This window comes from Podarcis cretensis (assembly GCF_951804945.1).
Source record: "Podarcis cretensis genome assembly, chromosome: 1".
NCBI classification, from domain to species: Eukaryota; Metazoa; Chordata; class Lepidosauria; order Squamata; family Lacertidae; genus Podarcis; species Podarcis cretensis.
In genome coordinates, this window is record NC_137170.1 from 129258734 (window position 1) to 129274045 (window position 15312).

Here is a 15312-nt window from a genome sequence, read left to right on the forward strand (position 1 = left end):
GTCTTACATAGAAATTTTTCTTCTTTGTGCTCCTCCCAATGTCATCAGGATGCCTGCCAGACCCTCCGGAAACATCTTGAGCCCATCATTAGGCAGAACCCTAAGGGCACATGGAAAGAGTGGGTAAGATTAGTTCTGTGGTTTCCATGGATTACCCTTTATATGGAAATTCCCAGGGCACATTTTATATTTTTGCACTCCCTTCAGATCAGAAAGCATCAATTTCTTGCAGCATGGCTAATTATAGTGCTGCCACATATAAAACTTTAGCAACTTGTAATTTTGCTCTCTATTCCTGGTATTCTATAGCATGATACCGTACAGTTACTAGCAATTTTGGTATTGTCAGTCTTTACTTTGTTTTGTTGGGGATCATTTTATATATTTGGGCATTTCTATTTTGACCACTGGCTATTGACCATAACAAAGGGATTGATTGACTTACAGCAATTAAATAAGAAGCACCACAACAGACATTTGACTTGTATTAAATGTTATATGACATTAGAGCCAAGGCATAACCTCTTGTTTTAACTTGCCTAGCTTACCGCAACATGATTAAAGAAAGAAAATGGAATATGAAGACTTTTATGCAAGACTTTGCCCCTGCCTTTGGCAAGTTTCTTTATTCAGATTTGTTATTCACACTTCTATAAAGGGGCTTGTTTTCTTTTCCACTATTCCTTAAATTAATGCACTTAGTGCAGAGGAGAGGAATCTTTCTCACACCAAGAACTGCTTTCCTCTGTGGGAAGTGGTGTGCACAGCAATTGATGTGACCTTTGTAAAGGAAACAACATTGCAGCCGCACAAAAGTCACAGATTTCTGCATCCCCTCCCACCGTTCTGCATTCACATTTCTCTGTACTTCATCTAGGCAAGCACAGGGTGTTACCACAGCTGAAGGACACATTCCAGGGGGGATAGTAGTCCACGGTTTGAATGGACAAATTAACATTTAAATTAAGAGCAGTGAGGAGATGAAATGAAGTACTGTAGACACATTTCCAGAAGCTTTATGGCGCACGGCGCTAATAAAGAAAGCAGCTTTTTGCTACCACCCGGTGCTTCTCTTTTGCTGGAGGAAAATATACGGCTACTAAGAATCAGGTACAGTTTGACTCTTAACTGAGCTAGTAAACCTGTGTGTGGTGCTAGTGAGAGCTCATGTACTGGGATGCTTCTCCGTAGAAAAAACAACTGCTTGCAACTATCGTGTCAGGAAGAAGGCTAGGCCAAACTTCTTCTCCCTGAAACACTAGTTTTCTGGATGGATGGGATTGTTTTATTCAGCTACCCAAGCTCCTACCAGCAGCCTTACTTCCTCAGTGAAAGCCTCTTTGTCACAGTTCTCAGAGTATGTGCAACATTCCATTTCATCATTCAGTCAACTGGAAATACAATTTTTTTCGATTATATTTTATTAAGTTTCAACGTTTTTAACATATACAATCAAAACACAATTTCATATTTTCTTTTTGTTGATTTCCTACCCCATTTCCCATGGAGTTGTTTCTCCTCTTCTGCTGCCCCCTATATTCTATCTATTAAATCATAACCACAATATTATTGCCTAATTGCTTCTGTTACTCATAGCTCAAATCCTGCTCATGAGTTGATCATCCAGCTGGAAATATTAATAGGAATGTCTTGGTTTTAGCATGGCCATGGTATCTTTTTTTATACAAGATTGCTTTTTGAAGGAATAAACTTACTATGCTTGCTTGTTTTACAGGCCAAAGAAGCTTTTGAGCAGAGTATCAATCTGTCAGCGATAGGTTATTTCAGGTACTAGATATTAACTCATGACTTCAAGAAGTGACTGTCAAAAGAGAATTATTGTAATGACTTGCATAACAAGGTAGCTACTGCAGGGATTATGAATGACTTGAGCTGATGCTTTTAGTAGTTGCATATACTGCTTAGACATAAGCATACAGAGAAAAGGGCATGTCATGTCTAGTCTTGTACATGAAGGTCCTGAAGGAGAATGTTAGCAGCAGAGTTAAAGATACACAACTGTGGCCTACTGTTTTGCACTCTATAATGAACCATGCACACTGATGGCACTAAATCGATAAATATTTCAGGGAGGATCCAGAGGATCCTTCTGTGAGTGAAAGGCACTAAGATCCAGCAGATCGTCCTGCTGGAGAAAGATGCATTTTTTTAAAACCAGTTGGAGAAAGAGGAAGGCTGCCCTGTGCTGCTTCCCAAATGGTTCCAGAGACACTCCCAACTCTCCAGAGCACCTTTTCAGGCAAAACTCACCTGTTCTCCCCCTCTCCACGCCACCTCATGGGCTTTCTCATGATCTGCATTCTGCTCACAGTAACTTTGGATCCAACCCACTGATCAAGTGGAAGGCATTATTGGTCGCATTCAGAAATTTGTACATTTGGTTAAAAGTGCTGTCAGTGAGTCTGGAGGGGTTTTTTTGTTTCTGTAAAGGAAAAGTCTTTCTGAATCAGAGAACTCAGGTCAGCGCTGCATTCTGACTGCATCAAGGGAGAATTTAATGTGGCAACGATGAGTAGAGTAGTAGATGATACAGCTTTAAATGAGGAAAAGCCAAATCCATAGATCTATTAATGGGTATTAGCCATTATAGTATTGACTGGCTTTGGGGGAGAAGAACGTTGGGGGCTTTTACCTACATCTCCTGTTTTGGGGTTCCTGGAGGCCTGGGCACTTCCAGAAACAGAATGCTGAATTAGATGAACATTTGATCTGATCAGCAGGCCTGCTGCTATGTTCTTAAACAACATGATGCATTATCAGAGCAAATCTCACATAGCTCCACTGTCATGACCGATTGTACCAACTGAGGGTCCAGCACATCATTGTGATTGTGAGGCTCTTTATTGCTATTTTCCCCCTTGTCTCTTTTATTGTTGTCCCCATGCCTGCAAGCATCCCTTACTCCCCAACATCCTTTGTTGCTTCTTGCAGAGGTTATGAAGCAAACATCGACTGGGAGAAAGGGGAAGGCCACCCATTTGAATATTTTGTTTTTGGAGCTGCCTGCGCAGAGGTTGAAATAGACTGTCTGACTGGAGACCACAAGGTAAACTGTCATGTGTCACTTACAGCTAGTGCAAAAAGCACAGCCAAGTTCCTGTGCAACTAGTGAAAGGCTCTTGTGTTTTCTTTGTCGTATTCAGTCTAAACAGTTGTTTGCAGTGGACAGCAATAAATCCTGCTGGTTTCTACAAAGCACAGCTATTTGGAAATGGGTCAGAATACTGTATTTTTCGCTCTATAAGACGCACCAGACCACAAGACGCACCTAGTTTTTGGAGGAGGAAAACAAGAAAAAAAATATTCTGAATCTCAGAAGCCAGAACAGCAAGAGGAATTGCTGCGCAGCAAAAGCAGCGATCCCTCTTCCTGTTCTGGCTTCAGGGATAGCTGCGCAGCCTGCATTCGCTCCATAAGACACACACACATTTCCCCTTACTTTTTAGGAGGGAAAAAGTGAGTCTCCTAGAGCAAAAAATACGGTAATTGGAAATGGGTGCAGGATACATAGTGGTTTCTTGTGTGGATCGGTTTTAACCTCTCCTCCTTCCTCATGTGACTTCAGTAATCCATGAGCTGCTGCTATGGCACATGCATGGCAACTTTGAATGTGAATTCATCCGGGCACTTGTGTTGCAGTAGCCAACAGCCTCCATTTTGCCCTTTCCCCAGCTGTTTTCTTCCAAAGCTGACTGGGCAAAAGCAGGCAGTCTTGTGCAGAACTAGACAGCTTTTTATTTAAGTTGTACAATTTATGAATTCCATTTGCACATGAATTTTCCCATAGAAGTGGTATAGTGTTTATTGCCACAGAAAGATAAAAAGAATACATAGCATTTATGTAGCACATAAATCAGTATAGTCCACTTTGCATATATTGTATCTCTAATTTTTGCAGGATTCCTTCAGTATTATTACTTTTTGGTATATGAGAATCTGGCTTTGAGGCTGAAAGGCTGTGCAGTACATTCATAGTTGAAGGAAAATTGTATTTAAAAAAACCAGAAACATTTATTCAAAAGTTACTGAAATATACTCAGAGTCGAGAGTGGATTTCATGCTCTTTATTCAGCTCATAGTGGTGAGGAGGAATGGAAGTTTCCCCAAAGTATCTGCTTTATATACATTATTTACACAATGGGCTGCACATGATTGGCTAATTCCGGAATTCTCCTGTAGGCCAATCAGGTTGTGGATTCACTTCCATCTGGAGCTGGATTGGGTGGCTCCTGCAGACCAATCATACTGTTGCATTGTTCTAGGACCAATCAGACTGCTGCATTCTGAATCCTATTGTTCTAGGACCAGTCAGACTGCTGCATTTTGGATCCTATTCAACTCAGTACATAACAGTTACAATACATTTTCAATCAGTATATTGGGAGGATTCAAAAGCTGGTATTTGTTGGTTTCTTAGCCAAAGCTCTTAGCCATAGCCAATACAAACACCAGTTTTCTTGGCTACTATTACTTTTTCATTAAAGTGATGTCCACTCTACCTACTCCTAAAAATGAAAGTAGCATCATTGACTTTAATATGGTTTTAGACTGGGGAAAATATTACAAGATAAGGACTTCAACCCTAAGCATACTTATAACAAAGTATTGTTAAATTCATTGGGACTTATTTCCCAAAATGAGCCACAAATAGGTCATATCACACTGGGTACAAATTCTCGATATCCTATCCATAATATTTGGCTCATCTCCTCATGCCTCAGTCCCCCGAATGTAATGCAAAGTTACAACCTGTTTTTCATTAACAGAATGTCAAAACAGATATTGTTATGGACATTGGATGCAGCATCAATCCGGCAATGGATATAGGTCAGGTAAGTCCTGAGAATTTCTTCATTTTGCTATGAGGTACTAAATTCACTTCAATTAGAATCATAAGATTTGGAAGGAGATCCAACTCCCTGTTCAGTGACAGATACAAAACCCAACAATACAGAAATTTACTGAGCACAGGGTTGGACCTCCTTCCAACTCTTATGATAGAAATGGGTAATTAAAACGTAGCATCTTGCAAAAATGCCCCACCCATTTCAGCTTTGTTAGATGGTGAAATTTAAGAGAAGGAGAGCAAAGAATTGAAATATTTGTGAAAGGCCAGAGTTATTCATAGAATTCTGAAAGTCTAATTACAATATTAATGGTAAGGTGTCTAGTTGTCTTTCAGATGTTAGATTTTTATGCTTGCTTTTATGGTTCATTTGTTCAATTTTAATAATAAATAATTATAATTTTAAAGCTAGCATCGCTTTCAGACAATGTAACGACAGCTCGTATTAATTTAACACAACAAAGTATATGGAAATCTCACTATAAGCTATACTTCCTCTTGGCAGATTGAAGGTGCCTTTGTCCAGGGCTTTGGACTTTACACAACAGAGGAACTCAAATATTCCCCAGAGGGGGTCCTCTACACACGGGGCCCAGATCAGTATAAAATCCCTGCTGTTTGTGACATTCCAGAACAGATCAGTGTCTCCTTGTTGGCATCTAGCCAAAACCCAACAGCGATCTACTCATCCAAGGTAAGAAGATTGAAATCCACGGTGAAGTTCTTCCCCTTTTCTCCTGCTAAACCTAAGTGACCCATATTACTGAAGGAAAAACTGCAGACTTGGAGGATGGGATGGAAATGATACAAGAGAATAAGTTGTTTTCATTATGAATATCTTGTTACTGTATTATTAATCATGCGGCTATAATCCATCCCACAGCCATTCAGGCATAAGTGCGCTTGAAATCAACAGTGATTAAATGCACTTAACAGCGGTTGGGTTTATGCCCACATGGATATAATATCAGGAGTGTTTCATTCAGTTTTGTGACATGTTATTGAGCAAGTTGTCTCCCCTAAGACTGAAGTCCTCAACTTCCCATTGGAATGTTGATTGCAGACCACAAGGCAGCAGAGCCAAAAGAAAAATACATGATATACTCCAGTGGGAACCCATGCTAGGCAATTGTTTCACTGTAGCATGTCCCCCTATCGGGAGAAGAGCAGTCAGTTTTGAGGCATTCCAAGCCCTTCTTCTTCGCTGAAGAATTGATGCTTTTGAATTATGGTGCTGGAGAAGACTCTTGAGAGTCCCATGGACTGCAAAAAGATCAAACCTATCCATTCTGAAGGAAATCAGCCCTGAGTGCTCACTGGAAGGACAGATCCTGAAGCTGAGGCTCCAATACTCTGGGCACCTCATGAGAAGAGAAGACTCCCTGGAAAAGACCCTGATGTTGGGAAAGATGGAGGGCACAAGGAAAAGGGGACGACAAAGGATGAGATGCTTGGATAGTGTTCTCAAAGCTACCAGCATGAGTTTGACCAAACTGCGGGAGGCAGTGGAAGACAGAAGTGCCTGGCGTGCTCTGGTCCATGGGGTCACAAAGAGTCGGACACGACTAAACAACAACAACAACAAAGCCCTTTTTGGAGGCATGATAGCAGAACAGGCTATCAAACAATCGGAAATAAGGAATGCAATTATTACAGTGGCCTAGCCTTCTCTCTTAACTACCCATTGAGGCAGTGGTAGCTAGAAAAACTGTGCCAACTAGCCGAAAACAGTCAGAGCACAGTTATCTACTTGCAGCCAAACAGAACACAAGTTATGTCAAACTTCTAGCAAAACAAGGCCAAAAAGCCTAATGGGGGATTAGGCCAGTTACACTGCTTGACGGATTGTGACTATAAGGTCTAAATTATCCCTTGCAGACCACACACTTGAGTGTTATTATCTGTAGCTCTGCTGGCTGGGCTAACCACCTCTGCTTGTTGATTGGCATCCATCTGTTTTGAGAGACAATGGAGTGCACCTCCAGGGGTGAATTCAAACTACTGGGTTAGCAGCACCAAAGTGACCTCCCTGTAGCACAGGCCTGGGCAGTATGTATGGAGGTCCTGGGCTGCCCAGATGACAAGAGCCTCCCCTTTCAGCCTCACTGATGTGTTCCTCAGGAAAGTAGAGCAATACTGTCAGGGGCTCAGGAGCAGAGGCACAGGGGAGAGAGGAAATGGAGAGCGAAGGGGAAGAATCTGAGGGCAGCGTAGGGGAGTATGAGAGTGGCCCAAGAGATTCCATAAGCTTCTCCAGCGAATCAGAAGATTCCCAGAGGGGGGCGCCGACGGCCAGGGCAAGGGGGGTCCCAGGGGGGACACACCAGAAGCAAGGGGCCAGCGGGGACTCCCAAAGCAGCAGCGAGAGATCAGGACCAGCTCCTCCACCAGAGCGTAGTGGGGGGGAAGAATCCCATGTATCAGGACCAGCTTCTCCTCCAGCAGGGAGAGAAGATGAATCAGGGCTGGCCACGCCTCCATCGCAGAGTGAGGGAACGGAGGGGAAGTCAGGTCCAGCTAGCCTCTCTGAAGGGGGAAGCAGTGACAGGAGCAGTGTAACGGTTAGGAGGAAGGTTGCCGGCTGGGCGCGCGCACCAAGTTCAAATGTACAGGCGCGGGGCACAGCAGGTAACCCGGATCGGGAACCAGGTCCTAAAGCCCGCCGGAGGGAGGGGGAAGACTCAGGGGACTCAGCGTCAGAAGAGTCTAGAAAGGGCAAGACCCCAGCGGACAGGCGGACCCAGAGGAGGAAAGAGCAAAGGAAGAGGTGGAGCAAGGCTAGAGTCTTAAACTGGTGTCTGGGGGGTGGAGATTCAGACGGAGCTTCAGCGGTCTAGGGTTTAAGACGTAGGGTTGCACGCCGCGGCTTTGAAATCGAAACTGCGTTTCAATAAAGACTTGTATATAACAACGGACTGGCGTTGGTCCTTTGTGAGCTGGGAACTCGGGCAGCCCTGACAGTAAGCTCCGTCTCCATTGAACCATCGCAGCGTGAGTTGGCGCAGCGAGGTGCAAAACTTGGTGTTTTGCGAGCTCACGATAATCGGCAAGGATGACTACAGAGGAGAAGGTGAAGCAGCTGCAAGAAGCAGTCTCGGCGCTTTACACAGAAGTAGCAGCGTCCAGAAAGAGAGAGGAAGAAGCAACAGCGCTCTGCCAGGATCTGCAAACCAGGTTGGAACGTTTGGGCAAAGAGGGGATGCCAGGACCCAAGCCGGAGGGAGTTGGCCTTGGGAAGAGGGGGGGCAGCATCGTAGCCCACTTCGACGGGAACCTGCAGCAGTATCCTAACTTCAGAGCAGACATAGTTTTTGCGCTCAATTTGCTTCGGAAAGACTTTAGAGATGAGGAGGAGAAAGTAGGCTTCATAATAACTCATCTGCATGGGGAAGCTAAATCGTGGCTGCGCAATTTATGGCGCGAAAATGACCCCGCCCTCAAAGATTCAAACGCCTTTATTAAGGCTATGGACAATTGTTTTAAATCAACGGTAGATGTGGATGTCGCCAGGAGGGAAATGCATGGGCTGAAGCAGGGCAAAGCCACTGTGAGACAATATCACTCCCGCTTTTTTGCGTTAGTAAATGTGCTGGGCTGGGAGAAGGACTCCGCTGCTGTCCGGGATCTGTTCTGGGAGGGGCTGAATGGAGCTGTGAAAGACGAACTAGCGAGAGGGGAAAGACCCAACAGCACTACAGAAGTCGTCCAAAGAGTGTTGGCGATAGGGGTGCGCCTGGAAGAACGCCCTTGGAGCAGGGATGAGGGACGTATGGGGCGCACAAAAACCAGAACAACTCCTTTCCTACCCAGAGAGACAGCGCACGCGCAGTCCACGCCTCCACTGGGAGGGGGAGAAGAGCCGATGGAGATAGGTGGTGCCAGGGCTCAGACAGCAACCAGAGCCCAAACACCAGGAGCAGTCAAGGCGAAGGCTCCTAGAGGGAGCAGGAAGTGTTATATCTGCGACAGTGCACAGCACATGGCCAAAGAGTGTCCCCAGAGGCTCCAGAGGCAAACTGCAGCCTCAGCAACAGTAAAGGGAGCAGTTCAGCAGGGGGAACAGCTGCAGGGAAACGACGAAGCCTGGTTGGAGGCAGAGGCGCTGGGGCCCAGCCAGGCGAGTCAGTGAAGCAGTCCCCAGAGATTTTACAGCCCACAGACCCCCTCCCGCCCAAACCAGTGGTGCAACTCACAGCACCACTCCAGCTGCCCAATGGACTCACCCTGGAAGTCCCTATTACCATTGACTGTGGTAGTAATGCAGACTTTGTAGGAGTGGATTTCATCAAGCAACATCGCATAGCGCTCCTACCAGCCACGATGCCCCTAAACGTCGTCACGGTCGATGGCAGAGAGCTACTGGGAGGACAGGTGGTACAGCAAACACCGCCAATGGTGATGCAAATTGGAAATCACCGCGAAGTCATCAGCTTCAACGTCACCCACCTGTCGGACACGCCCATAGTGTTGGGCATGAGTTGGCTGGATAGGCACAGCCCAGCATTAGCGTGCTACCAGCGTCAATTAACCTTCTGCTCTTCCTACTGCGCGGAACACTGCATTCTGACCGGCCAGGAAGTTGAGGGGCAAGAGGATGGACCACAGCTACACTTAGGCATGGTGCAAGCGGTACCCAACAAGTACAAGGCGTTTTTGGAGGTCTTCTGCGAGAAGGAAGCGGACAAGCTGCCTCCCCACAGGCCGTACGACTGCAAGATTGACCTCCTGCCGGGGGCAACGCTGCCGACTGGGAAACTGTATTCCATGTCTGAAGACGAACTGCAAGAACTCAGGGAGTTCATAGATCACAATTTGAAGCGGGGATTCATCTGAGAATCCAAAGCAGTGGGGGGCAGTCCCGTGTTTTTCGTGAAGAAGAAAGACACGCCCCAACGGAGGTTGGTAGTTGATTATAGAATCATCAATTCCAGGACAAAGCCCACAGCATTCCCCATGCCCAAAATCGATGACCTGCTCGGGACGGTTAGGAAGGGACGCATCTTCACCAAGTTGGATCTTTGAGGTGCGTACAACCTTATACGCATGCGGGAGGGCGATGAGTGGAAGACGGCCATGTTTACGCCGTTAGGCACCTATGAATATCGAGTTATGCCGTTTAGTTTGCAAAATGGCTCCCATTGTTTCCAAGCCTTCATGCACCACGTGTTAGCGGGACTCCTCTACAAGAAGTGCGTCTGCTTCCTAGATGACATCCTGATCTTCTCGGAATCGCAGGAGGCTCACGAGAGAGACGTCAAGGAGGTCCTGCAGAGACTACGGGAGCACAGGCTTTACGCCAAACTGGAGAAGTGCCAGTTCGACATGACGGAGGTGGATTTCCTGGGCTACAAGCTGTCCGACAAGGGACTCGCCATGGACAGCGCCAAGGTCCGCTCGGTGTTGGACTGGAAGAGCCCGCGCAATCGGAAGGAGGTCCAGAAGTTCGTCGGCTTCGCCAACTTTTATCGCAAGTTCATCAAGGGGTTCACGATGGAGACGGCGGCCATCACGGACACCCTCAGCTCCAAGAAGAAAAAGTTCACCTGGATGGACCAGGCGGAGCAGTCCTTTCAGAGACTCAAGCGTCTCTTCGCGTCCGAAGAACAGCTGCTGCACGTAAACCCAAGCAAACCAATGAGGGTGGAAACGGATGCCTCGGACAGAGCGGTGGGGGCGGTCCTGTTGCAGCAAGATCCGCAAGGGGACTGGAGGCCGTGCGCATTCTACTCCAGGAAGCTCAGCAAGTCGGAACAGAACTACACCATCTGGGACAGGGAGTTGCTGGCCATTCATGCAGCCTTCAAGGCGTGGCGGCACTTCCTCATCGGAGCCAAGCACACAGTGCAAGTCCACACGGACCATAAGAACCTGGAGTACTGGCGCACGGCGCGGTTCCTGAACCAGAGACACATCCGCTGGGCGGAGTTCTTTGCGGATTTCGACTTCCGGATAGAATACATCCCGGGAGACAACAACGTCGTGGCGGATGCGCTATCCAGGAAGCCGCAGTATCTCGAGGAAGCGGCACCGGTGGCAGCCAAACACATTTTCGCACCGAAAGTGTGGGCGTGCGCTTCAGCCACCGTGGACCTGGACGCGGTACGCCGCGCGCTGCAGACGGATTCGTTCGCACAATCCAAGATGGAGGAGGTGCGAAGCGGCACAGCGAAGGATGACGAGTTCCAGATACGCGACGGACTGCTCATCCGCAAAGGGGCCCTCTACGTGCCGGGAGATGACCTCCGCGCGAAAGTACTGCAGCAGTTACACGACGCGCCCAGCGCCGGGCACTTCAGCAAGGACAAGACGGCGGAATTAGTAGCCAGGGACTTTTGGTGGCCCAAGATGAGGGGAGAAGTCGCAGATTACGTCACTAGGTGTGACACATGCCAAAGGGCCAAACCAGTACACAAACCGCCGGCGGGACTGCTGGAACCGCTGCAGACGCCGCTCAAGCCGTGGGAGAAAGTGGCCCTAGACTTTGTCACAGATCTGCCCAGCTCGCGGGGCAAAACAGCGGTACTCGTGGTCGTAGACCTGTTCACCAAGATGGCGCACTTCATTCCTTGCATGAAGGTGGCCACAGTGGAACAGACAGCCAAGCTGTTCATAGACCACGTGTTCAAGGTTCACGGCTTACCGCGGTCCATCCTGTCCGACCGGGGTTGCCAATTCATCTCGAGCTTCTGGCAGAAGCTACTGGGCATCCTGAACGTCAAGATCAACTTAGCGTCGGCACGACACCCGCAGACCAACGGACAAGCGGAGAGGGTCAACGCCATCATGCAGCAGTACCTGAGATGCTACGTGAATCAACAGCCCTCGACCTGGGTGGACTACCTACTGCTGGCCGAGTTTGCCTACAACAACACGAAGCACGTGTCCACGGGGGTGACACCGTTCTTCGCCAACAATGGGCGGCATCCCAGAACCTTCCCGGGATTAGAGAAAGTGGGGGAGGGGAGACACAGGGAGCAGAGGCCTTGGCAGCGGAATTACAGGAGGTCCACGAGCAACTCCGAAGGCACTTAGAACTAGCAAAACACGCCTACAAAGTGCAGGCAGACAGGCACAGGAGAGTCGGGGAAGACATCCAAGTGGGGGACTGGGTCTGGTTAGCAGCCCAGGCAGTGCCGGCCAGAACGTTAGCTAAGAAGAAGCTCGGACACAAGCAGCTAGGGCCTTACCAAGTCGAGGCACAAATCAATCCAGTAGCCTTCTGGTTGACACTCACGGAGGGCTCCAGAATGCACCCGGTCTTTCATAGGTCAGTGCTTACACCATACAAGGAACCCCACAGGTTTCAGGCGCCAGGGAACGCACCAGACCCACCCCGCAAATCGCCAACAAGGGGGGGGTCACCGAGGGCGGCGCCACTCAACGAGGTCACGGAGATTTTAGACTCGAGATGGGGGGAAGAGGGGGTTGAATATCTCCTCGCCAGGGAAGGTACCCCGGCCAGCGCCAACAGGTGGGTACCGTACTATGCCGTGGAGGAGCACTACCTCAAAGACGAGTTCCATGCACTCTTCCCACACAGACCTATGCCGGCGGATTTTTTCGACGACTATCTTTTCACACCCACACTTTCAGCCAGCACGTTCCAGGGGTTCTCATCAGCTGAGGAAACGGCGCCAGAAACCAGCTCCCCAGAGGGATCGCTCTCAGGGTTTGCCACAGACCGCTCTTACTGGTGGGACATTCAACCAGAGGTGGGGTGGAGCAGGGAACTGCTGAGGGGGCCCTTACACGCAGCATCACCCGAGGCAACAGGGGGAGAGAGGGACATGGACGCGTTGAGGGAGGATCCTGGGTTCGAGCACAGCTGCAGAGAGATGGAAGCAGAGGAGATCAACGTCGACGAGCCCATTACGGACTGGCCAGATCCAGCTGGCGGGCTGAACACCAGGAGGGAAGAACTGTATCCCGCACTCACCCCCACAGCACTGGAGCACCCGGAACCCGCACCCGAAGAGGGGGAGGGGGGAAGGGGGGGCTTCGAGGGGGGGATGGATGTCAGGGGCTCAGGAGCAGAGGCACAGGGGAGAGAGGAAATGGAGAGCGAAGGGGAAGAATCTGAGGGCAGCGTAGGGGAGTATGAGAGTGGCCCAAGAGATTCCATAAGCTTCTCCAGCGAATCAGAAGATTCCCAGAGGGGGGCGCCGACGGCCAGGGCAAGGGGGGTCCCAGGGGGGACACACCAGAAGCAAGGGGCCAGCGGGGACTCCCAAAGCAGCAGCGAGAGATCAGGACCAGCTCCTCCACCAGAGCGTAGTGGGGGGGAAGAGTCCCATGTATCAGGACCAGCTTCTCCTCCAGCAGGGAGAGAAGATGAATCAGGGCTGGCCACGCCTCCATCGCAGAGTGAGGGAACGGAGGGGAAGTCAGGTCCAGCTAGCCTCTCTGAAGGGGGAAGCAGTGACAGGAGCAGTGTAACGATTAGGAGGAAGGTTGCCGGCTGGGCGCGCGCACCAAGTTCAAATGTACAGGCGCGTGGCACAGCAGGTAACCCGGATTGGGAACCAGGTCCTAAAGCCCGCCGGAGGAAGGGGGAAGACTCAGGGGACTCAGCGTCAGAAGAGTCTAGAAAGGGCAAGACCCCAGCGGACAGGCGGACCCAGAGGAGGAAAGAGCAAAGGAAGAGGTGGAGCAAGGCTAGAGTCTTAAACTGGTGTCTGGGGGGTGGAGATTCAGACGGAGCTTCAGCGGTCTAGGGTTTAAGACGTAGGGCTGCACGCCGCGGCTTTGAAATCGAAACTGCGTTTCAATAAAGACTTTTGTATATAACAACGGACTGGCGTTGGTCGTTTGTGAGATGGGACCTCGGGCAGCCCTGACAAATACGTTTTGCACCAGCTTGACTGCAGGAGTTGCCGGAAAGAGGCATACTGTACATCCAACTGTTTTAGGGGCTCCACTCTGGATTTGTGCAGGGTTTACTCCTTAGCCTTTTCTTCTTCCAAAGATTTCCCACATGGCATCCTTAGGTCTATGATCACTGTTTTCCTTCTCCTAGATGGGCTCCCTTCCCAAGTTGACGAGCCCCTTGGAAAGCACTAATATTAGGTGACACCAATTGTGTCCATCCACATCTTGATCTCATTGGGCTGACGCTCAAAAGGGCTTTTCACCTTTGGCCTTTTGGATGTAAAAACTGTGGCATGTAAAATGAAACACGTCGTTCCAGGGAACTGGACAGATGTTGCATCTTAGGATAAACACAGACGAGGGGGAGCTATATAGTGGCAACCCAAGCTCAGATGAGAGGGGCAGAATAATAACAGTCACAGATTCCTAGCCTGTAACATCAGCCAGCTGCATGGGCAGTTTGCTCTTCCCACTGCCCTCAGCTCTCCAGCATCCGTGATAGGCTGCAGTTGCGGCTGCCACCATTTTGGAATATGGTGAGCAATCTTTGTGAACCGACTAGGACACAAGAAAAATATGTTCTTGAATGGCAGCAGTGCGTTGCTGGCAGAGAGGTGCGGCCTCACATTGTTTGTTTTCATTTTGATTAGTCATTAAAAAGCTGCATGTGCACACATGTGGATATAAGCTCATGCTTTCACATATATTTTTAAAGCAACCACTCAGAATAGGTGAAAAACCTTTCTAAAATAACCCAGAGTTTGCCGTCAGCATTCTCAGAAAGGCTGCCACAGGACCCTTGTTAGATATACAGCTGTCTCCTTCTCCACCGATGAGCAACAGGTAGACACCGTTGCAACTGTGACACTTGGAAAGCCCGCTAGTGGCCCCATCGTGAAGGCCCCCCTTAAGCTTGGAGCCACAGGGAGGTGTTATGCAGTAGGTTCCTGTGGCTTCTCACATCAGCCACATGAAGGTGCTGGCTCATGTAAGGTCTGCCTGCTGGCCCAAGTGAGTCCACAAAGGCTGATGCCACCAAGCTCTTAAGAGTGTGTCAGATGCTGGGTCTTGTTTCCACACAATGAGAAAACAAAACTCATTTCATGTGCGGACAGAGATGCTCCCTGAAAGGTTCTTGATGTGAAATATTTGCTAATGCCTCAACATGATTTCACTGCTTTTGTCTCTGCTTTTGGCAGGGCCTTGGTGAAGCGGCACTTTTCTTGGGGAGCTCTGTTTTCTTTGCAATATGGGATGCAGTGGCTGCTGCCAGGAAGGAAAGAGGATTGCCATCAGACTTTGTGTTGAACAGCCCCTTGACTCCTGAACGAGTGCGAATGGCCTGTGGTGACCAATTTACGGAGATGGTAAAGATTTTTAATGCATCTGGTGCCTAATTCTTCTTTCTCTTGTGACTGTCAGGATGAGGAATAGGTTACTCTTAAATTAAAATCAGGACGTAGCATCTTCTGGTCTGTCTGTCTGTCTGTCCTTAATGGCACCCTAAATCTTTTGTGCCTCCTTCCTCTCGTTGCCTTCAGGTATTGTTGAATCAGTTTCACAGAAATCCAAACTGA

The 15312-nt window shown here is 48.8% G+C and overlaps 1 protein-coding gene across 2 annotated transcripts in view; it reads left to right on the forward strand.

The window, feature by feature from the left end:
* The window catches only part of LOC307216107 (aldehyde oxidase-like), a 70965-nt gene that overhangs the window by 51883 nt on the left and 3770 nt on the right, over positions 1-15312 (forward strand). For both annotated transcript variants that reach the window (XM_079975963.1, XM_079975964.1), the window contains 6 exons: positions 49-123; positions 1736-1788; positions 2953-3067; positions 4788-4853; positions 5373-5561; positions 14935-15102. In XM_079975963.1, coding sequence (XP_079832089.1) covers positions 49-123; positions 1736-1788; positions 2953-3067; positions 4788-4853; positions 5373-5561; positions 14935-15102 — 666 coding nt within the window. The remainder of the gene's footprint in view (positions 1-48; positions 124-1735; positions 1789-2952; positions 3068-4787; positions 4854-5372; positions 5562-14934; positions 15103-15312) is intronic.